The sequence below is a fragment of the Cyanistes caeruleus genome, chromosome 3 (assembly GCF_971803275.1).
Source record: "Cyanistes caeruleus chromosome 3, bCyaCae1.hap1.1, whole genome shotgun sequence".
In the NCBI taxonomy this organism is placed as follows: Eukaryota; Metazoa; Chordata; class Aves; order Passeriformes; family Paridae; genus Cyanistes; species Cyanistes caeruleus.
In genome coordinates this window covers 58,839,912-58,864,332 of record NC_141703.1, presented here as the reverse complement: position 1 = coordinate 58,864,332, position 24,421 = coordinate 58,839,912, and the positions used below count along the sequence as shown (strand labels likewise).

General features: G+C 45.0%; 2 protein-coding genes across 5 annotated transcripts in view; one reads left to right on the top strand and one right to left on the bottom strand.

Annotated features, from left to right (window-relative positions):
- Positions 1-3,322: 3,322 nt before the first annotated feature.
- On the bottom strand, positions 3,323-18,186 carry CNMD (chondromodulin). 3 transcript variants are annotated; one of them, XM_086881194.1, is made up of 7 exons: positions 18,035-18,186; positions 17,624-17,758; positions 15,106-15,246; positions 11,935-12,048; positions 9,225-9,378; positions 7,887-8,089; positions 3,323-5,522 (listed from the first exon to the last, which is right to left on the bottom strand). In XM_086881194.1, exons 1-7 carry the CDS (start codon positions 18,104-18,106, stop codon positions 5,307-5,309), a joined length of 1,035 nt encoding a protein of 344 aa, XP_086737320.1. In that variant the 5' UTR covers positions 18,107-18,186; the 3' UTR covers positions 3,323-5,306. The 3 variants fall into 3 exon arrangements, with proteins under 3 accessions (XP_086737320.1, XP_086737321.1, XP_086737322.1); XM_086881195.1 differs by lacking the exon at positions 18,035-18,186 and adding an exon at positions 17,945-18,026; XM_086881196.1 differs by lacking the exon at positions 3,323-5,522 and adding an exon at positions 5,686-7,353 and having other exon boundaries at positions 18,035-18,168.
- Positions 17,738-24,421, top strand: part of OLFM4 (olfactomedin 4) — a 137,516-nt gene continuing 130,832 nt past the window's right edge. For both annotated transcript variants that reach the window (XM_086881176.1, XM_086881183.1), the window contains exons 1-2: positions 17,738-17,857; positions 18,492-18,667. The gene's annotated coding sequence lies outside the window, so the exon portion shown is untranslated. The remainder of the gene's footprint in view (positions 17,858-18,491; positions 18,668-24,421) is intronic.

The following is a 24,421-nucleotide window of genomic DNA, read 5'->3' as shown; positions in this document are numbered from 1 at the left end:
AGAAAGGCTGTTAGAACAGGTGTTTTTAATAGGATGAGTGAAGTCTGCAGCTGTTAGGTATTAAATGATGATTGAAAATTAAAGAGGAGGAAAGAAGGATATATTCTGTTCCTCCTGAGGAATAGGAACGTAGATTTTACAGTGATGCTGGGAAAGTGCAGTGGTTTTTTTCCCACTATTGTTACTCAGCCTGTGCAGTAGAGAGGTACCAAGACTTTAAAATCCCACAAATGTTAAAAAAAAGAGGGGTTTTTTGGAGGTAGACTATGACTACAAGTCTTGACATAATTGCAGTTTCTTGATGCACTGAGATCATGGTTATCCTGCAGTGCAGGCTGGGCAGTGTTTTCTTTTGCATTAGTTCTGGATTCGGAATTGATACATGTTTTCCAAAGCTCAAATTTGATAACCTTCACAACTGAATGTTACCCTGCTCTTTGAATGCAATGAACCAGGGTGGACTGGATTTAAGGAAGGGTTTTGTGTGCCTTACCTCTTGATATTTACTGAACAGTGTCTGCTTCTTGGAAGAGTTTCTCAAAGCAGATACTTTGGACATGTTTCAGTGAAGATTTTTTAGCTTTGGTGTGAGGCTTTTCTTGACCTTCAGAGAATTCTGAGTAGCTGGTTGCTTGATATGTAGAGCATTTGCCCATCCATATGGGATGCTAACATCGGAGTTGATTTGATTTGGAATAGGTACTTGAACTCCATTCTCCCAGATAAGTGCTTTGCTGCTTTTTATTTATGCGCAAAAGCATTTCTTAGTTTTTAATGTAGAAGGAAGACAAATGTCTGAGTGCTTCACTTTGTCACAAAATTGGGTTCTTGTCTCTTGGCCAGCCTTGCTTTATAAATGTCATTCAGAGTACTTAACAGAACTTAGCAAAGGCTTGCTGTGGGGAAAAGCCTAGGTAAAAATCTCTTAAATAGAAATTAAAAAGTAATTTGAAGATGTTTTCTGCCAGTCAGATTGCTCTTACTTACAGAAGAGAACATTGCAGAGGTTCCTCTGTCTTTCACTTACTAAAAGACCATGGGAGTATTATGTCAGATAAACACAATATATATTCTTGTATTAAGTGGGTACTGTTTCACTGCTTTGAGATTCAATTCACTTAGCTTAAGGCAAAAAGTAAAATAAAAAGCATTGCTACTTACGTACTCTTGAGGCATATGTAATGCAAATATAATGCTTTAGCTTCAGGCTAAAACTTGTAGCAATCAAGTGGTAGAGCTCCCTGTCCATCTCAATCCTGTAAACCAAGTTTGCAGGTCTAGACGTAATTCCAGCATGTTTCTGAGCACAGGCAGATAATCCGTGTGTGTTTCTCCTTCAAGTTTAGGTTAATCAATAATGGTAGGTCCTGTTGCCTTACGGGCAGAGGGAATGTGTGTGTGGGTTCTTTTGTTTGGAGAGGATTGGATTAAATCAGCAGGCAAAATTTCCTTAGAAAGCTGAAGGGAAGGTGCTTCATGAACTTCGTGAACAGTGTATTTTGTTCGTGTTAAAACACCCACACACAAAATGGTACTAGAAGCTGCTGATCAAGAGAATGCTAGCAGTAGCTTGGGCATTGAATAGAGGCTCTGAAAAAAGCCAGTGACAAAGAAAATGTCCTTTGGGACTGGAGAGGGTGAGTGGAATATGTAGCAGTATTGATAATGAGTTGGCTGAAGGAAGAGAACTGCCTACAAGGACAAGAGTGGATGATGTTTCAATTGTGTTCAAACTGCTTGAGGGTTTTTTTTCCCAAGCCTTTTGGTCGTCTGTAGACTGAGGCAGTTTCAGCTCAGTGCTCTGATTTGTACTGATGCAAATACTGGAATAGGACAGCAAGATGTTAACAGTTCCCATTTAATACCATGGATGGGATTGCTCTCTGCTCCTGCTCTCGGGAAGATGCCTGCTGCAGGTTAAGGCTGCCTCTCTCATTTTTGGTATATGTCCTTGTGAAAGACCAGTTTGTAGATCTGTGTTTGTAAAAGGCCAGCTGAGCCTCTCGGAAGCAGAAGATGGTGCTCTTGGTTCAGTCTCTCTTTTGCCCTTTCTGAGCAGAGATTCTGTCCACCCAGACATGTCAATCAGCAATCAGATCATCGCCAACTGTAGTTTTATGCTTCACATGCACTGCATGGAAAAAGTGATTAGTCTGTTCTTCATTGAAACTTCCTTGGATTTTTTTTTCTGCTGCAGTATGGGTGAAATGTTACATGGAAGGTAGAAGCCAGATCGCCCCCCTTCCATGCCTCCCAGGTTCTTTTTGCTTTCTCAGTGTAGGTATGAGTGGAGGATTCCTGTATGAAAAAGGACAGTGGATTTATTTGTTTATAAGTGGGGAGAAAGGGAACTCTAGATTTAGAAAAAAGATTCCTCCTGCCTTCATATCACTGGCTTTCAATCTATTTCACCACATGGGATTGCTCCCTGTTTTCCATCTCTTTTTCATCAGCCTGAATTTATCCCCTTTTTCTGATGTAATCTGCTCTGCCATTCTAATCCTCCTAGTAAAATGGGTAATTAAGTGTTAAGGATAGTAGAACTGCAGTGCTGTGACAAACATCCACGCACCTGTGGTGGGAGACACTGTTGATGACAAACTCATTCCTCTTCTCCATCCCTAAGCTTTGGCCAGAGGAAGGCTTTCAGCTGTTCTCTGCTGAAAAATCTGGCCCAGGGTCAGATTGAAGGAACACCCTGCTCCATACTTCCCAAATGCTGAGGTGTTGTAACCTCTTTAGCATGCCACGGTATTGCGTGAGTGATGGCAGCGAGAAACTTCGACACTGGTGATAAATACTGTACAGTAGTGAAAGGATCACTGTGGGTTGTTAGAGTTGGAGTCTGAGCCACAGCTGCAGGGAATATCACAACATCTTTTCACACCGTTGGCTTTTTGGTTTTACTGCCATCCCTGTGTTGCCTCAGAACTTTTCCTTCAAAATCAGATGTTATGCTGAAGTAGGATTTTTTTCCAACCTTGCTGCAGCACGAGATCTTTACTTTTCTCTCTTTGAATCAGAAATGAAGGTAAACAGGAATTTGCTTGCTTGAAGCTTGAGTTGGAGAAGGCATTTTGTTACCTATCTTTTGGAAATAGATAAATGTTATGGTCATTGGGGCTTTTGTGTCACGGTGTGTACAGATGTGTTCTTGAGACGTACATGCCTGTGTGACAGCTCTATATCCATGAGAAGGATGCTTTTTTTACTTCTTACATGCTTTGTGACTGCCTTTAGGAAGCAAATGATTACAAGCTTTTGTTCAGGAAAAATTAATTTTTTTAAGCATGTGTAGACATGAAAATCACCTACAACAAAGTTTCTTTTTTTGTCTTCAGAAAATGGATGTTTCTTTTATTGGGGGACACAGAAGCAGATGACAGGTTGGCTCAAGATGCAAGGGAGAGCAACAGTCTAGTTCAGACATATAGTTAGTCACATTTCTCTCTCTTTGCCTCCAGTGTTTCACTTGCTGATGCCCTTCTTTTCCTCTTCAGACAGTTCTTGAATGAGTATGTGAAAGAATTGTTACACCTTCTACATTGAAAAAAGCACAGAAAGCAACTGGGGTTTTTTAATGTGTTTGTTTAATCCGCAGTAAAAAAAAAAAAAAGGAAAACTGACTTTTCTAAGCATATGATAGACGTACTTCTAAAACAACATAATGATCAAGGTCACTTTCAGTTTAAAAAGCAGAAACTCAAATGTAACAGGCCTTGAAATCCCACTTTAAGAAGTTTATAATTTAAATATTTCAAAGCAAGTCTGTCCTTCAGATTAAGAGAAGGTGAAGTTTATACTAAAAAGCTACAATAGAACAAAATACTGAATTCTATTCTCATCTTATTCTCCTTTAATACTTTGCTTTTTAGATATGCAGTTTAGCATTCCACATGAAGTTGTCTTTATTTTCTTTAAGCCACGATTATGTCAAATTAATTCCTCTTTTCTGCGTGTCACACAGTGTTAATAACATTACTGGGCTTGCAACATCTCAAGAGCTGTTTAGTCACAAAAATGAGTGCTCCAGAAAGCAAACTTTAAGAAAAATTGAACCATTTTGCTAATAAAGATGATGTAGATGGCTCCATAAACTCAGTGGTAGGGTTCAAGATGCATAGTATGGATAAAGGCAGTGTAATACTGCTATTTTTGTTTTTCAAGGCTAGAAATATTAAGTTGTTCCACCTCTGAGTGTTTCAGCTTAATACCTACCTTACAGATTTAATGTGTAATGGAATCAATCCAAATAATTGCAGAATTTGCCTCAGCAAAAAGGGTGAGGTGAGGAAATAAAAAAAAGCTTTCTTTTTTTTCCCCTCCCTTTGGTAAACAATTTCTCTTGTGGAGAAGGGATGTGAGTTTCAGCAAAGCTAAAGGAACTGGTGTGAATGGCTGTTATCCATGAGAAATAAAGCAGGGTTGTAATCTTGTGTCAAAAGTGTCTAGTTCAAGGATTTATAAATAACAGTGGCTGTTGTAGATTCTGAAGGGTCTTGAGACTCCTTGGTCTGCAACTGCATGTAAATACTTTTGCTGTAGTAGCTGGATAGCAGATACTTGTTAGACACTACAGTAGTATCATGGATACAGGATTCTTGATGCTGGGGCTTCTTTGATGTTGGGATGTGCAAAGGGTTTTGATTCTGCAGCCACGCACATTCCCTTCTACAGCCCCTTTTCCTGCTGTTTGTTTCCGATTTAGCACAATGTGTGCTTTCCCGTGTCCCCTGGAGCAGCTTTGTGGGAAAGGTATGCTGTAATTGCTTTATAACCATTCATAATGACCCGGCAACTCTGAATAGCAACTGGATAGCAACAACTGAATAGCAACGGGGAGCAACTTAACTTGTGTTTTATTTAAGTAAGCTACGTGGATTAAAGGCACTCCCGCGTGTACAAGTTGAGCTAGTTGCTTAATTGGATGTAAATTTTCACATATAGCTTGGAAAGAGAGGAGTTCGTTTTGAAAGGCTGAATTTACAGGGCAAGCTTCTGGACTGCTAAACCAATTCTGAGCAAAGTTTAATATTGTCTTTTTTTGGGATGTCTCAGTTTTTTAATTCAGCAAGTGCTAGTATACCCTTGCCTCTGCTAAAGCTAATGGAATATTAAATTGAGATTTTTATTTGCAGTTGGAATATCTGACCTTGCTTTTGGTGCAGAAAAACAAGTTCTGATTTTTTAAGGCGGGATTGGTACCGCTGCTTTGGTTTTAGTCTTACCAGTTCATTGTATTCCTGCTTATTTTGTCAAGGTTCCAGTTTTGGTTTTCCTTTGCCTTTTTTGGTCAAGGGATTTTCTCACACGACGCCCATGATACGCGCAACCCACCAGCTGCAGGGCATGATGATGCGGCAGGCGGTGCGGCAGCCCTGGTAGTTGTAAGGCCACGGGTGGTAGCCCATGAGGGGCTCGCAGATCCGCTGGCACTGGGTGTAACTTCGCCGGCACTCAATGCAGCACACGCCCAGGTGATCCAGCATGGGGTCAAAAGACATCCCTTCCCCTTCCAGCTGCTGGAATGTAAAATATTAAATGTCATCCCGGTGCTCTCATTCTTATGGAATAGCAGAATACATCCTTGCTCCTGTTAACCCCACAAAGGGTAAAACCTGTAGTCTTGGGCCTGTGGAAGTTGACAAAACTCCCACTTAGTGACCCGTGTATCTTGCTTGATTATTTTTAATTTTGTCTTGTTCTGTTTGGCAGAAGCATAGAATTGGTGCCATCACCCTTATAAAATGGAAAGAAAAACAGGCAGTTCTAATTTCATTATTTTTATTCTACAGTCCTTGCAAAAGCTCCAGCAACAGTAAGCTCCTCCCAAACTTTAAATATTAGTGATGGAAAAGATTTCAAGACAGTTACCTGAATCTTTCATGTAATTGAGGATTCTTGAAATGTATGGTGTGATTTTTATTATGAGTTTCAGTTTCTGTATTTTAATGCTTTTTACAGCATTTTTAGGAAATTTTTCCTCTGGTCCCCTGCAGTTTTCTGAGGATTTGGCTCTTATCTCTCAGTGTGGTTCTTTCCTTCCCACCCTGCCACACCAAAGGGCATCATGGACAGTGAGAATTCTGCCTGTTCTGTAGCTGACAGTAAGGAGTTAAACGGAACAAAGCATGCACAAAATACCTAAATGCCTTTACCCTTCAAAATTCCTTTCCTCATTTCTGTGAAAAAAAGGTAACCGGATACTCTGCTTTTGGAAACTTGGGTTGTTCTTTGCCCATTGGTGTTATTTCAAGAAAAGCAGCAGTAATGCACAAATGCTGAAGTACCCGTTAGCTTTTCACCTGAGCATTTTTCATTCCTTTTTGAGAAGTAGCAGCACAACAAAAAAAGTGACACAGAAAGGTGCCACCCTTTGTCTGGGCTTGTACAGGACACTAGTGACAGCTGGGTGGTTTTAGGGATCCCAGCAACTCTTTCCAGTCCTGAGAGCAGGGAAGATGTTTTCTTTGTTGGGATTCATCATCCTTGAATTCAGATACCTGCACCATGAACATCACCTCAGCTTATCGTCCAGGCTCCACTGAGAGTGAGTAAAGAGGAATAGCTCTAGGGAGGATTCATTACAACCTTCAGGAAAGGCCTAGAGCATAATTAATGGTCCTTGTCAGTCCAATGGCTCAGTCTCTAAGAAAGCCTGGCAATAGGCATCGGTGCAGTAGCTGCTGGCGGAGGCGAATCCCACCCTGCCGGCTGAGGGAAGTCTGATGGCTGCATCTGTCTGGCCGTTCTCCATTTGGCCCAGCTGCCCTCTGGCTGGAAGAGCAGACCTGTGGCAGTTGTTCTGCCTCCAGAGGCAGAGCAGCTCTGACACCATGGAGATGGTCACGTTAGTAGCTGTGAGGAGAAGCTACATTCCAGTGCCACTGCTGTTTTACTGACCTCGTGAGAGAGTCGATTTAAATCCACTTTATTTGGAGTGATTAATTTAAGTTTAATTAAGGGATGTCAACTTGGCAGAATGCTGTCACAGTATAATGATCTCCTGCTGTTGCATAAATGTCAAGTCAAAGCTGGGACTTACTTCCAAAGCAGGAGGCATTTATCTTGTGACAGTGTTGTATTAAAATGACTTACTCCTGCTGCACCAAATGGTGGGTGTAAATTGTCTGGCGCTGGTGCAGCAGACTGGAAGGTGCCTCCTGCACAGCCAGTGTTCCTGCAGCACGGCTGAGGTGTTGGGAAACAGCGGGGTGGCTCCTCTGCTCTTTCGGGGGGCTGCTGCTTCTTGAAGGGTGAGAACAAGTTTTATGACAGTCATCCTCCACCCACTGCTGCTGTCTCAAAACAGATTCTTCTCTGTCAGGTTCTTGCTAGTCTAGGGTTGCTTACCTTCACAGAGAAGAGCATGAGAAAGAAAATGATTTGGCTGGACCTTTATCTCTTTGCAGCCAGACACTTCTGCTGTGTTCCCTTGCAGCAGTCGTGTCTGGTGCTAATTTCTGTTTGAGAGCAAAGCACGTTTCTAGCTACTGGACTCTCTTCACATAGTAATTGATGGGTCTCAGCTGTCTGATCAAGACCAGCTTTGGTTTGTTTCTAGAAGATGCTACCCTTGTCAGATCTCCAGTGCTGTTTCCATATGGATCTGGAAACCTCAAAAAGCAATTTGGCATCAACTTGCCTTAACCTTGTGACCTCAAGCATTTGTGCTTGAAATCAAATGCAAACTGGAAGAAGAGGACAGAGGGAAGACATTTTTTAGCTTCTTAAGTGTTTTACTGGTCTGTTATTTCCTAGAAAAGCTGAACAAGCAAAGATTAGGCAGATTAAGGAAAAAAATAAAAGACAAGCCCCACATTACAAGTGTTACCTGTCCAACACAGTCCCGGGCTCTGAAAGAAGATTACAGCGCAAATACTTACATTGTATGGGTTGTCTGGATTAAATGTTTGATCAGTTTCTTGTGCCATTGGCCTGGTTTCATTAGCCTGGTGGCCAAGCTCTTGAGTCAGCTGCACGGTGCGTGACCTGGGGTTTACTTCTTCAGAAGCAGCTTCCAAGTCTTCCTCGTCAAAGTTTCGTTCTGATTGGCGCTTGTTCCTCTTCATTTCTCTCCTTTGGTTATCTGAAGAAATAATCACCGGAGGACAATTTTGAGTGTGTCCTTGTACTTACCTAATATTTCAGTGATTTCTGCAACTGTTAAAAAAATGAGAGGATGGAGGGCAGAGAGAAAGCCAAAACTGCTTTGGCAAACTTGATGTGCATTGCCATGGGAGCTTCCTACATTGTGTTTGCAGCCAATGCCAGTCCAAAGCAGTGTGATTGCTTTTCCCCGCTCCCTCCTCTCCTTGAAGCAAAATGTGTGTGAGGGGATTTGTTGGGGTTTTTTTGACCCAGCCTGTAGTCACTGATACTAACCCAGCAACAGTTTCCAGCACTAGCAAGACCAGCTGTACACATCTCTTTTTAAAAATGCTTTTATGGTGGGATGGTGCCCTGCTCTCAAGAACATCTGGTTCTAGATAGCTTTGATACTGCTATTTTGTTGCCCAGTGGGACATGGAAGATCATGAAGTAAAATATTGGGTAACTTGGATCCACAGGTGCTCTAAAATGTGGTAATTTTTTTTTTCACATGTGTTGTCCCACCCAAGTGCTCTGATATTAACTGGACCAAGGAGGAATAAATATTTTTGAGTCTTCTCTCCTCCTTGGAAGTTACCTGGTGGAGTTGCCATCTTCCTGGTGACTCCTGAACACCTTTGCTAAGCTTGCCTATAGGCTCCAAGTTCAGAGCTGGGATTGCCCCAGCACCCATAAACCAGCTGGCTGGCTTAAAGCATCTTCCTTCCACTTTGCTGAGTTCTTCTGGGGAAGCAGGGTAGAAAACAGGACAGGCTATGGTCCCCAGTTCCTGGCCAGGATTCTTATAGCTGGTGTCAGCTGCCTACACACTGGGGGGCTAGTTTAAGCTGTTGTCTTGTCCCTCTCTAAAAGGAGGCTGACCTCTCTGGAAATGTTTCATCTCCTAGCAAGTCACCCACTCAGGCTATGCAAATTGAGTAAATAGAAGGATGGAATCCATCTAGGGGATAAACTCCAAACCCACAATCTTGGCAAAAGCCCAGGAAGGCGTGGGCACAGGAGGAAAGGAGTCTGGTTTCCCAGATGTGCTAGTTTCAGTAGCAAACCTGATGGAGGGAAGGCATTAAGATGAAGGGAGGGATAACATACTTTTCAAATAAAAGAAATGTTACCTTTAGGATATGTTGGTCGCAGCCAGAAAATTGGAAGATCCCTGCAAAGCTCTAAAATTTTGGGGCTTAGGAAGCTGTTATGCTTGATAGGCTCATCTGCAGCCACCCAGATAAGGGAGTTTTTGTCAAATCTCACAGGCATGATTTCATCTTCCTGCAAATAGAAGAGCATAAATCCTTTGCTGCTCAGTGAGCAGTCATGTGCCTGCTTGCTGTTAATTCTTGAGCACCAAACTGTATAATTATCCGCTGCAACTAATACCGAGCATCCTTCCATGTCATGAATGTGAATGGACTGTGCTGAGCCAAAGCCCGGGGAAAGGCTGCCACCACTGAAGTGAAGGGCAAAGCTACTGTCAGCTTTGCTGGGGCTATGATTTCACCCATCTCACTCCTGGAAGGCTTCTGCCCCATGCATGAGGGCTGGGTGTCAGATCTTTCAGCCCAAAGCACCAGAATTTCAGGTAGTAGAAACCAAAGACCTACCACCTTCAGCAAAGCAGCAGTGCAATACCAGCAAAACCCAAGCCCCTCATCTTTTCTTATGCCCTGTTCTCATTTAACATACTCCCAATATATAACTGTATTTACAATGTGTGTAGGGAGGGTGAGGGGTGTTCAAAAGTTTTAGAGAGGATTATAGCTTGAGAACTGCTCCAGCTTCCAGTTTTATGTCAATGTGATCCGTCTGATTAAAGGTCTTGTTTGGTAAAAGCAATTCAATTGACCAAAAGCTTGAAGTGCAAGTTAAAGGAGCCTGCCTTTTTGAAGTGTACCCTGCAGGTTTTTGGTTCGTATCTTCAAAGTAGTGTAGGAAAATGCCAGTGATTGATTCTTTAAAGTTGTTAGTTCAAAGTATTATTTTACATAAAATGTGTAAGTATTTTATAGCAACGGTGAAATATTAAAAGAAAACTAACTTTTGAATCATGAAAACCAGCATGATTTCAAAGTTAAAATTCTAAATTGCTTTCATAAAAGTCATCAAGTCTTGTTATATAACTGACTAGATCAATTTATTCCCTTGAGTTGTTGTTTCTTTGGTGTGTTTATTGATTTATTTTGTAGGTCTAAAGTCATTTAAGTTTGCTATCCAATCTGTCTACTGCTCTTTATTTATATTCTCCCACTTAAGCTTTTATCAACATCATAAATATCTAAATCTAATTTTCAGAAATAAAAATATCCTTTGTTTCTGTTTGAAATGATCCTGACCTGTGAGCAGCCAGAACTTGGGTATCTATAAAACTCATTTTACTCAACAATTTTTGTAGGCAGTGTTGTTATGATACCCATTGTAGGAAAATGGCACATGAATACTTTCTCCTAAATACTTCCATATCAGAGACATGACTTGGCCTAGAAAAATAAATGCTACTTTGCCATTCCTGTAGTACATCTGGCCTGGAAAATCAAGTGACAGGGAAAAGTTAACATCTTAGTGGTAACACCAAGGCAGCTGCTTGGTGCGTGCGATTCATTGCAACAGTCACAGGTGATGCGTCTTTGGAAAAGATGAACAAAAAACAGGACAAGGAAATAGTTTTACTGTCACCAGGTAGAATTATAAATAACTTTTCGATTGTTTAGGATGATGTCTTCAGGTCTGTGACTTTGTTTTTATAAAAAGATGGAGAATTCAAACTTTGACTTCAAGCAATAGTGCCAATTAAGTCAAGGCCAGCAGCCTACAAAATAAGGCAAGGCAGGAAAGATGGAGCTCTCTTTCCCATCATGTGGAAAATCCTACCAGCTTCAGGAGGCTCTGTAATATTTGTCAGCCCTTCTGATTCTATTAGGAGAGATCTTCTTCCCCTTCATTTTAAAGCAGATGTTCAGTAGTCACAGCACCACTGTAAGGAGGTGAAGCCTTAACAGCGCCTCTCTCCCAGCTAATTGTATCTGCTTTTATTCTCCCAGGAGCAGAGCAAACCCAGAGAAAGGGGCTGTGGATCTCCTGGGTTATCCTGGCAGTGACTGAACCCCCAGCAGCATCCAGGCACAGCTGGACTCAAGTCACTGGAGCCACTCCTGTGTGATCAATGAGTTTGGGGGTCTGGGAAACTCAGGCTTTGAGCACATAAAGCAATCGGCTTTTTGGGCAAATGTGAGGAGGTTTGGTGGTATCTGCAGCTTCTATGCTGGTTGTGATGCAAATATGAAATGTAGTTAACATGTAAAATTAAGATTTATGCTAAGAAGGAAAAGTCCTATTTTTTAAAATAAATTATTTCTTCTGAGTTATTTTAATTTTGGCCATGTTTTCCACAATTCCCTTTTACTGACTAGTGATGGACTTTGTGCTTCTGCTCAAGACCATTGATAGAAATCTGCTGGGATCTACCAGAGTCCTTCTTTGCATTGACTAGAGCAGCTGCTTCTTCTGTGGCTTCCCTTTCAGCCTTGGTCTCAGGCAGGTGCTCTTGTCATGGAGGTCTCCTGTGGCTTCCTCACCCACTCACTAATCTGCAGCTTTTTACAATGTCCCTGGACACAGTGACAATGTCTGACCAATCTTGTTTTTCTTACCTTTCAAAGACTCCTTGCAACCAGTCAATGAATCCTCAGCTATCCTACCCTATGTTCAACAACCCTACCAGGAGCCAGAGTGGCTTTCAAATGCCATTTTTATTTGTATTTAAGTACCTTCTTTAGGCTCTCTCTGTACAAAGATTAATTAAAAAAAACCCCAACAAACTACCCCCCTTACCAGCTCAGATGAGAGGCTCACTTTAGCCATAGCATCAACTTCAGGGATGTGAGCTTTTGGCTGAGCTTTGATGTAACACTTCTCTCCTTCAGCAAAACGGATCCCAGTTATGCCCTGTAAAAGCAGAAGGCAGGGGGTTGTGCACAGCCCTCCAGCTCCTCACCACCTCCAAGACAGTGCCTCAGCTCTGCTAAAATTGCCACTGAATTTTCAGTCTGAAGGTTAATCTTATTTAAAACCAGAAGCAATAAAACGCTCTTCGTTCATCGCTTCAGCTTAACAATTTTGGTCGAACTGGTCTAGAAGTTTTTCCTTGATTTCTGAGAGGGGGGTGTTTTATGTAAGTGCTTCCATGCACGCTGTAGGCTACTTGGAGTAGCTCTGTTAAGGAAGTAGTTGACATGATTTGAACTGTAATTTAGCACCTAACATAGGCAGTCTTGAAATTGTGTTAGTTGGTGGTGTGGCACCCTTGTGACACAGTTTTACAAGAATGTGGGTGCAGCTTGGTTCAGTTTGTACAAATAAGTGACTGACAGCAAAGGGAAGTTTGTGATGAGCAATTTGGTGCAGAAATCTGTGTGTGGGACTTTGTCTGGCCTACTAGGGTGAAATGCAATTGCATAAACCATAGATGTATAGTTTTAAGCAAGAGAAGGGACAAGTCTCCTGTAAGTCCTGGGACGTACTTTCCAGCCCTGTGCCAGGACCTCGGGCATCGACATTTTGCTATGTCTGTAGTTTCTACCTTTCTACTGTAGGTTTTTGGGTATCCATGAAAGAGCTCTCTTCTGCATTATAGATTTAGATACCTGGTTATAAATGGCAAAACTTCTGTGTTTTTCATGTGGTTGCACAAGCTCCAGTCAACCACCAAAATATAACTACCTAGTGCCCTTTTAAATTGTGCTGGTTTTCTGCCTGGCCTCTAGCTGCCAGGAGAAAGGGGTGTGGGTGTCAGCATGACCCCTCTCATCTGCCTTGAAGGGGAATCATGGATGCCTTTGTGTGCAGTTTTGGATGTCACAGTGTAAGAAAGACATTAAAATGTTAGGGAGTCTCCAAAGGGGGGGGCAACAAGGATGGTGAAGGGCCTTGAAGGGAAGCCATGTGAGGAGCAGCTGAAGTCACTTGGTCAGTTTAGCCTGGAGGAGACTGAAGGAAGACCTCATTGCAGTTACAACTTCCTCATGAGGGGAACAGGAGCAGCAGGCACTGATCTCTACTCTGTAGTGACAGTGACAGGACCCCAGGGAATGGCCTGAAGTTGTGCTGGGAGGTTTGGGTTGGATATCAGGAAAATGTTCTTCACCCAGAGGGTGTTTGGGCACTGGAACAGGCACCCCAGGTAAGTGGTCACAGCACCAGCCTGACAGAGACCAAGAAGTGTTTGGACAATGCTCTCAGGCACAGGGTGTGACACTTGGGGATAGTGCTGTGCCAGGAGCTGGACTCGATGATCCTTGTGTGTCCCTTCCAACTCAGCACATTGTGATCTAGTGCAACATGAGATGGATGGTACTGGGGCACTTGAGCCATGTCCTGCGTGTCTGCAGGTCCAGACACACCCCCTTCAAAACAAAATTACTACAAAAAGCAGTGAGAGGGGGGATGGCTGTGAAAGGATAGGTGCATTAGGACATAAGGCTTTGTGGTGTATCAGATGTGCAAGGAATACCCTAATATTGCCAAATTCAAGCCTTCTCTGACCATGCAGTCATTCCAACAGTGCCAGTCAATCCAAAACTGCTAATGTAAATACCAGTCTGTTGGAAGCACATCTCTTCAGCTGCTTCCTCCTTTGTGTGTATTCTTGGCTGAAAACTCATGTGGCATCATCTCTTTGCTGAGGTTGCCCCTGGCCCTCTGTAATTACAAGCAGGAACCATCCCTGGGAGGTCCCTTTAGCTGGTTGGTGTTAGGAACTGATTTGTCACCTGGTTGTGACCAGCAGTATCTCACCAGCAACACACATGGAGGCAAAATGAGTTCAGCATCTTTCAAGTGGACTGCTGCTTTTGTGCAGATGTGAAATGGCAAATGCAAGTGAGAAGAACTCGCTGTGGATGCTCTTACTCAGCTGCTAATAATGTTGCTATGACGATGCTAATGAGAGTTACATAAAGGCAGAACCACAGCTGTTGGGAAAGTTGGGGTTCAGCATCTCCTGGCACAGATTTGTTCTTGTTGAAAAGTCAAGAGGCTGGATTTCCTTGCCTTTCTACATCCAGCAAGGGAAAGGTGGCTGCTCCAGAAGCAGAGATGCTTCCTAGCAGCAGCATCTTTATTTTAGGTGCTGCTTTGACTTACAGAAGTCTTAACTCTGAAGTTGAGTGTTTTGCACCTGAGAACATTTAACTGCAGCATCTGTGCCCTGTATATGAGTTTCTGCAGCCTCATATAGATGTGCCTTAGTAGCTCAGGGCAGCTCAGAGACCCACTCTATCTGAGCTGCTGAGCTCTGCTGAGGTTTGGCATCTTTAGTCCAGGCTCTGTGCTGAGCAGCCACAAGTTTCTGGGATGCCCAAGAGTGTTTGCTGTCAGCCCAAGTGGCCCAGCACCTGGCATTTGGTACACGGATGCATAAACTGTGCTGAATGCCTCCATCCTCTGCCATGGGGATGAACCCAGGCCAAGCTGTGGAGAGCAGCTCCCATCTTTGACCTCAGGGCAAAAGAAGCTCTGCAAGTCAAGCATTGTAGAGTGCTCTCTCCTTGGTGTCTCCTTGGCTTACTGTGTTGACCCTATGCTCCTCAAACAGGGATGTCTGGGGGAGGTGTTTTTGCCAGTTCAAACCACATGAAATCATGAGAGGGTTGTGTCACAGCCTGACAATGTTTTTCTAGTAAGACCCCAAGGTCACATGTCACACTTCTGCTCGGTGGTTTGAAAATGCGAAGTATTTACATGGAGCCAAACCTGATGCAGCCACACCACTTCCTGGAGTGGTACCTGGCATGGCTGATCTCCAAAAAGCACTGAGATTTTTGTTTTGGAGGAAACTGCCTGCCTCCCTGTGAAAGCAAGCCAGGAGAGCAAAAATGTTTGTGTGGATGGTTGGAGGCTGGAACCTGAGATCGACTTGGGCAGAGAAGTCAGGGCAGAGCAAGGTGTCCTTAAGAGTCCAGCACTGGAGTGTGTTACCTGAAGGACAAGAGTGGCACTACTTACGATCTGAAAATCATGGACTTCAACAGCCTCTTCACTCCCACTTCCTGTTTTGAATGTCTCTAAGTTGTTTCCAGCATCTATTTCCATTGATCCATCTTGTACTTTTCCATTAATGCTCATAGTATAGTGAACATTGTACACCTGCAATCAATAAAAGAGCGGTAGCACATGCCAGTAATTACTTATTGCCTCCCTCCTACACCAGGCAATGGGTCAATCTGACTCTCATATCCCTATTTAGCTTCTAAATTTTGCTTCTGTAGGCCTTTGATAACCCTCCAACAACCAACACTGCGCTACATCAGCGTTGGGGCAGGCTGGCAGTGGGGCAGGCTGGCAGTGGGGCAGTCAGCTCTGAGTGGTTGTTCTGTCTCCATCCTTGGAAGTTTTCAAGGCCTGACTGGATAAAGTCCTGAGCAACCATCTCTGACCCCACAGCTGTCCCTGCTCTGAGCATCAGGTATGACTGAAGACCTGAGATCCCCCTTCCATGGAGTGCCTATAGTTTTACGATACGGGGTGAGTCCACACCCATGTTCACTCTAACCTAAAAACCTTCTTCTAGGACATTTTAGGAATTATTTGTTATGCTGGCATCATTCCCAAAGGACACCAGATGTGAATGTCCTTCCCTGAAGGAGGCCAACCCCTATTTATCTCTTAGGATGTTCTGCTGAGGCACAGGAAAACAGGTTCCTCTCGAATACGAACATACTTCCCAGCTTGTAATGGATGTGAACTTTGTTTAAATTGGATGTGAAGTTGTACAGTCTCGTATTTTCCTTGTCAGCGTATTTGCCCTTATCCTATTTTCAATGAGGAGAGCTACAGCGTGGTTTGTATTTGCTGGAAGACCACAATCTGTGGAGGGGTTTTGTGATTCTCTTGTGCAGCTCTGCTAAAAGTGCTGCACAAGCAGTTTATTTTGGGTCTTAAAGCCTTTACAGCATTTTAATGAAAAACTTACACTGACAGCTAGAGACAAATTTCTTCTTCTCTCACCTTCACTCAGGGAAGTCTAAGGTGCTAAAGATTTATGGTTCTTCAGTTATACACAGCCACTCCTATATTTCTGCTTTCTAGGACTCCTGTTGAAGGTGGTCCATAAGACTAGACCAGTGTATGTGGTCTCCCCCTGATAGGGGCTGAGCTAGAGTTGAGACTTTGATACCCCTGTCAGTTAGGGAAGAATTTAAAGATATAAAATAAAAACAAGAATTTTAAAATTGCCTTATTTTTTTGGATATAATTTTTGCACTTGCTTCCTAAATGTTCGCAAGTCACGTTCAAACTTTCTGAGTTTGAAGGCAGCTTGGAAAAATAACTCTCAGCTTTCCCAGTGTCTTCACCTACAGCTCAACTTTGAAGCTTAATGAAAGCTGTGAATGTGACATTTTTTGTATGGCTGAATTTAGATGACAGGAGCATTAACAAAGGGAAGCACTGTCCTGTACTCCACAAATGCACCCACCTGCTCAGAGCTGAAAGCACTGTCCCCTGCCTGTATGCATCCCTCTCCCTTTTCAAAAGCCTAGAGAAGCACATGGTTCTTGCAGCACATCTTGGAGGTCACCAGTGTGTCATGTCTTTTTGCTGTAAAACCTTGTACTTTTCTTTCTAATGATCTGAATTATCCCTATGTGTAGGGGTGTATCTCACAGGGCCACCTTTGCTCTGACTGCTGGAATTCACACAAGGCGCTCCTTGATGAGGGCTGGCGTGTGACTGGAGGCAGCACAAAACTTCTTCCAAAGTAAATTCAAAGGTACTAATTTAATTTATGGAGAAAGTTACATTCATATGTATGTACCATCATGTTTCAAATATGTTTTAAACACAAATTCTGTGTAAACTGAAAGAAAAGTTAATCTGTAGGCATGTTCTAATGCTCTGAAGTTTGGGTCTCTAACTGATCACCATCTTCTCAGTTTCATTCTTTGCATAAAGCGTTTCCCGTGTACCCCAGAAACTGTAAATAATAAAACTTTAAAAACTGCTCCACAGCTGCAAACCTAAGCGTGTGCACAGTCATACAAAGCACCAGAACCAACGGTGCCTGTTAATGGGTTAATTATAGCATTACATACTTGAGGGTCCAGGTAGAATCTGGACCGAGAATGCAGATGTTGTGAGAAAAGAATTTACACATTTCAATGCTTTCTTTGTCCTGAGAGCTGGAGTTTGCCCAGGATGTGAATCCCTGGGGACTTGTTGGGGTTTGAGTTCACTGAGGATTTGTGAGCAGAAATCAATGTAGAGTCTGTGCTCTCAAAGATGTGTTTCGTGTAAATGTGCTTCCAGGAAGCTTCATCCACACAGCCACCAAAGACAGTGATTATGGATGCGGGTTTTAGATGTTTGGGATTTTTGAAAGCATGGAAAAAAGCCCTACAGGTCTGCTTAAAGACCTCTTTATAGACCTCGCAAGAAGCGCTCCCAGCCCGTGCCTCTCCCTGCGTGCGAGAGCTCCCCGCCCACGGGCCCCGGGTGCGGACGCGCTGTGGGCCCGGCCGCTCACCTGCCGCTCCGTGGCTTTCCAGAAGTAGAAGGCGCCGATGGCCCCGGCCAGCAGCAGGAGGGCCCCGGCGATCAGCACCGCGGCCCCGGCCTTCAGCAGCCGGCCCGGCCCGGGGGGCGCGGCCGCCGCGTACGCCTGTGGAGAGCAGGGGTGGGAGCGGGCAGGGAGCCCCGGGCCCCGCCGGACCCGACCCGGCCTGACCCGACCCGTCCCGTCCCGTCCCGTCCCGTCCCGGTACATCGCGACCTGTCCCGACCCCACCCGTTCCCTACCGTCCCAAACCAACCCGACGCCCTCGGTCCCGTCCCGTCCCGTCCCGACCCGCTCGGTCCCGTTTCCATCCCAGCTCATGCCCACACGCGTTGTCCCGATCCCAGCGCGTCCCGCCCGGCGCCTGCCGGCAGCACTCACGGGGGGCAGGCACAGCTCCACATCGTCGGGCCCCACTCGGGCGATGGGCACCTTCTCGGAGCCCTCTGCCATGGCTGCCGCGGCAGCGAGACCTGCCCAGGCCCGGCCGCGGCCTCTGCGGGGCTGCACCGCCCCGGCCCGCCCCGCTCCCAGCCCCGGCCCCGGCCCGTGGGGCGGGCAGCACCGCCCAGTCCCGGCCACAATGAGCCCCGGAGCTCCCCGGGGCTGTGCCCTCCCGCCCCATCGCTGTCCCCTCCAATCGGCCCCGGGTCTCGTCTGCAGCTTCCCAGCAGGAGCTCGGGGGTGTTGGACACGGGGCTCGGGAGTGTAGGGGACACGCATCCCCCGCACGCCGTGGCGGAGAGGAGGGGTGCCCCGTCACACAGACGGCCGTCATGAAAAAACCCAGCTTTTCAAATAGAACAACGTGTTAAGTGATTTTTCACACTTGCCACAGGAATTCACAGGCGCCGGAGCTGACAAGCTGCTGGCCGGTGACTGCTCCGCGAAACACCTCGCTGCCTGGCACAAGCCAGCAGCCGCCGGCTGAGCCCCGTGTCCGGGCTGGGCACAACCTGGGAAAGGGAGCAGCGAGCCCAGGCCTGCGGCAGGCTAAGCGGAGGCAGTGAGGGGGTAATTTCATCTTTTCATTTAATAAGGATACCTTGCACCTTTATACCTGAAGTAGATGTATCCCTAGGATTTCTTCTGTTTCCTGTCGCTCACCATGCTCAGCTGGGCTTTTTTTTTAATATCTGAGGTATAGTAGGTATATAAATTTTGGCTGGAAGGAATGCTCATCTGCATCTGTTGGCTCATTCTAATGCTGTACATGGAAAGCTTTTAAGGGCTACAGCTAGCTATGTGTGTTTATCCATCTGTCTGTCCATGTCTGTGTTTGCTTCACACCCCTTATTCATGTCCTGCCTGTACATACACGCACATGCGTGTGTCTGTGTCTGCATGCTTTGATGCTGGAAAAGAAACTGTGCTGGATCCCTTTGGGGCTGATGGTGTCAAACACAAAGCACAGCATCCTTGGTAAGGCTGGAAACAGAGACACAAACACCACCTGCAAAAGGAGTGTGATGGGGGGTGGGTCTGAGTTGTGACCTGTCCTGCCCTGCCTGCCCTTCTTGCTCAGTGGCCCAGCTCGAGTTACCCAGACAGGCAGCAGTGATGGGGGGTTCATCTGGGGAGACCCTGCCACAATGGGGCCCCATTTCACTCCAGAACAGAGCCTACACTGACCAGCTCTGCTGCAGCAATATTTTTTTTCAAAGTATGTGTCTCTATTTATATTTCTCTTCCCCTTTCTTCTCCATTTTGCTCATCTGGCAGGTTGTTCAGTTGTTACACACTACTGACACGTCCCCCGCATCTTAGAATTTCTGGGATCTTGATAGTGGAAGCCAGCTGATGACCTTGGCCCACCATGGCTCATCCCACAAAAGGAAAATCTGGCCCCCACTGTTGATTGCCTACATATGACTGCCCTCTGTGCCCCACTCCGTAACAGCGGAAATCTTTGTTTTTTCATGTCTGAATCCCCTTAAGTGACTTAACCAGTAGTTAAAAACCCATCATCGAGGACTGCAAAAGCAGAGAAAGCTCGGGCTCCCCTGACCACCTTGTGTTTGCTTGCTTGGGGACTGAATCCCAGAGACATACGATTCCCATTTTCTTCCCCTTCAACCTAAATTCATCCTTTCCTTCGATTACTGTCGTTAACGATCAGACCTTCAACCAAAATTTAACAGGCATAGTTGCTGCTGAAAATAAACACAATCACAGCTCATTAAATCAAAAGCAAAGCCCACTGTGCAACTTCCTAAACTAGGACATATTCCAACCCGCTCTTGAATGACATGCTGTGGTAGTTCGGGCTAATAATAAGATTATGATCCTCTTCATTAGCAAGTATTTTGTTGCACAAAAAATCTCGTGAATGGATATGTCTATCTTGGCAAAATGTGAGAATCCCAGCCTTTGATCTCAAACCTTCATTTAGCATCACTGCTTTAAAAAGACAGATTTATTTTAAGGCCCCTGTGCTTGTCTCCCATGGGAAAATGTGCCAGGGAAGGAGTGCTTGCCCAGGAAGAGCTGCTGCTCACTGGGGTTCAGCTTCTTTGAGCTGCTTCCCTGAGACTAAGGAGAGGAAGCTGCTGTCTCTCCCATCCTGCCATGAATCTGAGTGCCCAGTGGTTCCTTTCTTGGGAGGACAGAGGGAGGCCGAGCTGTTTTGTCTTGCTAAAGTGTGACAAGGACTGTTAGCAAAGACACTACCAGTGCAAGACTGAATAGGTGGAATTCTGTGCTGGACATTCACGGAGGGGCCTTCACTCCAGTGCTGTGTGGTGAAATGCAATATCCCCCCTGGAGCAAAAAGGATAGGGCCATAAGGCTTACCCCCACCTACTGATGGGGCAGCAGTGGCCCTGGCAGGTTTTGGTATGGGAGATTCGAGCAATTCCAAGCAGTGGTGCCAGCTGCAAGCTGACCTGCAGGGATTGGTGCCTGGCTGCTGGTCCTTGGCAGGCTGCGGTGTGAGATGGGTCCTGCTCACCTGGGGAGGTGTGGGTAGGAGAGCCAGTCCTTTGGGAGGGAGCTGTTCTGCCTAAACCCTGGGAAGAAGCTGTGCAGCGTTTCCTCCCCAAGTCAAGGTGCAAATTCCCCAAGTAATCCTCCAAGCATATTTTCTCATGCAGGGAACAATCCCAGATTATATTTTTTCCCAATACAGAGCATCACTGCCTCTTCTTTTGTTCCACAGACAGAGGAAGAGCAGCATGAAATTTCAAGCAGTGAAAAAAACCTGTTCCTGTTACAGGGTTCACAGTTTACCACCTCTAGTTAACCCCTGCGCTCATGCTTTGCCTTTTGTGCGGGCACAGAGCTGTTTTCCTTGGAGGGTGCAGAGAGTGCATCTTTTGCCATTTGATTGATTAGGTGGCAAGAGAGAAAACAGAAGTTCCTAGGCAGATGCAAATCTGTGCAAACAGTTCCGCATTCAGCAGCTCCAGACTCTCGCTGCAGAGTGCAAAGACGATTGCAACAGCCACTGTTTGCAGGGCTTAGGACAAAAAAAAAAAACGTGACTTGCCTTTCACTGGCTGAACCTTTCATTTGCAATAAAGATGACGGTGATAGCAGTGTCTGAGCTCAGTCTCCTCTCTAAATAACATGTGTGTGCTCAGCTGGATTAAGCCAACTTCTGAGACTGGAAATCTTAATAACAGTCTTTTACAGGACAGCCTTTCTGGTCGTCTAATACTATTATCCTCTGGGCTGAAAAGCATTCCAGAGCACTTGGAGTGCTACAATGAATGTGAGGCTGTTTAGCTGATAGTACTGGCTTGTCTCAAGGAAGCACATTTTCTCATTATTTTCAAGTTTAAAGAAAAAGTTTATAAGAAGAAATAGAAATATTAAAAATGAGAAGGATTTGGTCATGCTGTTTGCCTTTCTGAAAGTCACTTGTGGTGCCTTATGCATTTCATCCTCATTTTCTAAGTGGTCTAAACAGCTGTTGGAACTCCGTTATGGCCTGAGTGAAAATCTGTGAGAGTTACTGAGACTGGGCACCTGATTCACTGCTCTGCTTTTTCATGGCTTTACACCACCATAACATGGTGCCAGTTCAGGTTCCACACACTTGATGTCTCTTCAATAATAATCAAAGTCCTTGGGGGAAAAAAAGTCCTACAGAAAAAATGTTGGCTTTGGTATTGTGGTGGGCTGATCCTGGCTGGATGCCAGGTGCCTGCCAAAGCTCCATCACTTCTCTCCTTGGCTGGACAGGGGAGAGAAAATATAACAAAAATCTCATGGGTCAAGATAAGGACAGGGTGAGATTAGTTTCATTTAGTACCAATCAAATCAAAGTAGGATGATGAGAAGTTAAACCAAATCCTAAAAACATTTTCCCCACAACCCCATCCTTCTTTCCAGGCTCAACCTTACTCCCCATTTTCTCCCTTCTCTCCCACAGTGGTGCAGGGGGACGAGCAATGGGGTCTGTGGTCAGTTCATCAGATGTTGTCTCTGCTGTTCCTTCCTCCTCAGGGAAAGGACTCCTCAAACACTGCCTCTGCTCCAGTGTGGGGTCCCTCCCACAGGAGACAGTTTTTCTGTGGTGGTCTTGAGCTTCTCCATGAGTTTCTCCAGCATGAGAACTTCCCATGGCTGCAGTTCTGCACAAACACATCCAGCCTGGGTCCCTTTATCGGGTGCAGTTCTTCAGGAACAGGCTGGGCCCCCCATGGGGCCACAAGTCCTGCCAGCAAACCTGCTCCAGCTGGGCTTCTGCATAAGGCCACAGGTGCTGCTAGGAGCCTACTCCATGTGGGCTTCCCACATGGTCACAGCCTCCTTTTGGCATCCATTTGCTCCTGGAGCACTCCCTCCCACTCCTTCATTGACCTTGGTGTCTGCAAAGCTGTTTCTCTCACAGATTCTCACTCCTGTCTCCATTTGCTGTTTTGACAGCTTATCATCTCCTTTCTTAACTCTGTTACCCCAGAGGTGCTACTGCTGTCCCTGACGGGCTCGGACAAGGCCAGTGGTACATCTGTCTTGGAGCTGGCTGGCATTGGCTATATTGGACACTGGGGAAGCTTGTGGCAGCTTCTCACAGAAGCCATTCCTACAGCTCCTTTGCTTCTAAACCAGTTATTTAACTTGTGACAGCCTAAAAATTTTGATAAACTCTGAAGTTTCTTGCTGGCAGTGAGGCCAAAGGATGAAAACCCACCTATGTTTGTCATCACCACAGCTCTCATCTCTGTGGTGTCCTCGGACACTCTGCTGCTCCAGGGATGCTCGCTTCTCCTCCTCTCCACCCCCACTGACACAGTCCTCCCTTCTCTGACCAGCAACTCATGACATTTCAAACACCAAAACCATTGCTTTTGCTGATAGTCTGTGAAATTCTCCCTGGAAAGCCCTGCAAGGTCCATGCTCTAATACTACTCTCTGGAGAAGATGAGCATCCCTGTTTGCCCTGCTTGGGACACATCCCCAGCAGCACATCCCAGTGCAGCTAAGCTGGCCCCAGGATGGCCTGAAGTGTGCTGGGTGCAGGATGCTGCTCATCCTGATCCTCCCTCTTCTCTCCTGTGGTCGGGTGAGGACATATGGCTGGTCACGGTTTGCTCTTCCTCACCCCAGGACACTAAAGGCTGATTTGTTTTTCCTCAGGGCTGGCTCCCATCTATCCATATGTCTTCATCTTATTCTTCTTAATTTAGCTAGTGGCTGTGCCTTCTGTTTTCCTTGAATTAAAGAAATAAAATAAGATAACTGGCTGTCAATACATGCTTTCATTCCTACTTTTAACGATGTGGTCTCTTTTGTAGCTGTTCTGTGCAAATTGCTCATAGGCTACTGTCTTTCTTAACCTCCAACCACAGCTTTGTGCTTTGGAGGTAGTTATTATCTTAAACAACTTGGTAGCATCAATCTGTTTCTTTCCCAGAGGCTTCTTTATACTTTGATGAGAAATCTGCTAAGTCTCTATTTGCTTTGTGGCAAAGGCTGAGTCTAACTTTCTTTTTTTTTTCCTCACCCAAAAGCACCCATGAATCAACTATATTTCTTTTTTTTTCGATCTATGCACTACTCTCCTAATAATTTCATGACCTGACTTTAGGGAATATTTCCAATGAGGTTGTCCCACAGGCAGCACCAGAATGTTTTTCACAAATCCAATCTCCTGAATTGTGTATTTTACTCACCCTTCTGATAACACTTTAAACTTTTTTTTTGCTTTCATCACCTCTGTGACACTTTTGCAGGAGTTCATTCCAGCAGATTTAATCCTTTTTCACCTATTCTCTGTTCTATTATTTTGCCTCTTACATCAGGATTGTTTTTTTTTTTTTCTTTTGGCCAATCTACAATATTTCTTCCCCAGATTAGATCTTTTTCCTTAAAAAAATATTTTTTTTTCCAAAATCCCTCCCTCACATCTCATTTCATAAACTAAGCCTAGGAGAGTGAAAGAACCATGAGAAATTTTAGTGCTGTGGGGTTTTTGTCTTCAAAACCCTTTTCTTGAGCCTGCTGGCCCTCAGAAATGACTGAGATTACAACATGTCCATCATGATGTACCAGGGCCTCTGTTCCCCACTGAAGGCTGTGAGAGCTGCATTGCCTCTTAGGATCTCTGTGCTTAGGCTGGAACATGGAAAGGGGTGAGTTCCTGCTGGAAAGTCCAGCAGACAGTGCTATGACTCCACTTTCCTTATGAAATGAAGCACTAGCAATGACAATTTTGTCCTGGTTGAGGCCAAATCTCCTGTCTCAAAGATATTATTTGGTAAGCCTGGGGCAGTAGGGTTACGTCTGTCCAGTGTGGACTGCTGAGGGAAACAAATGCTTGAG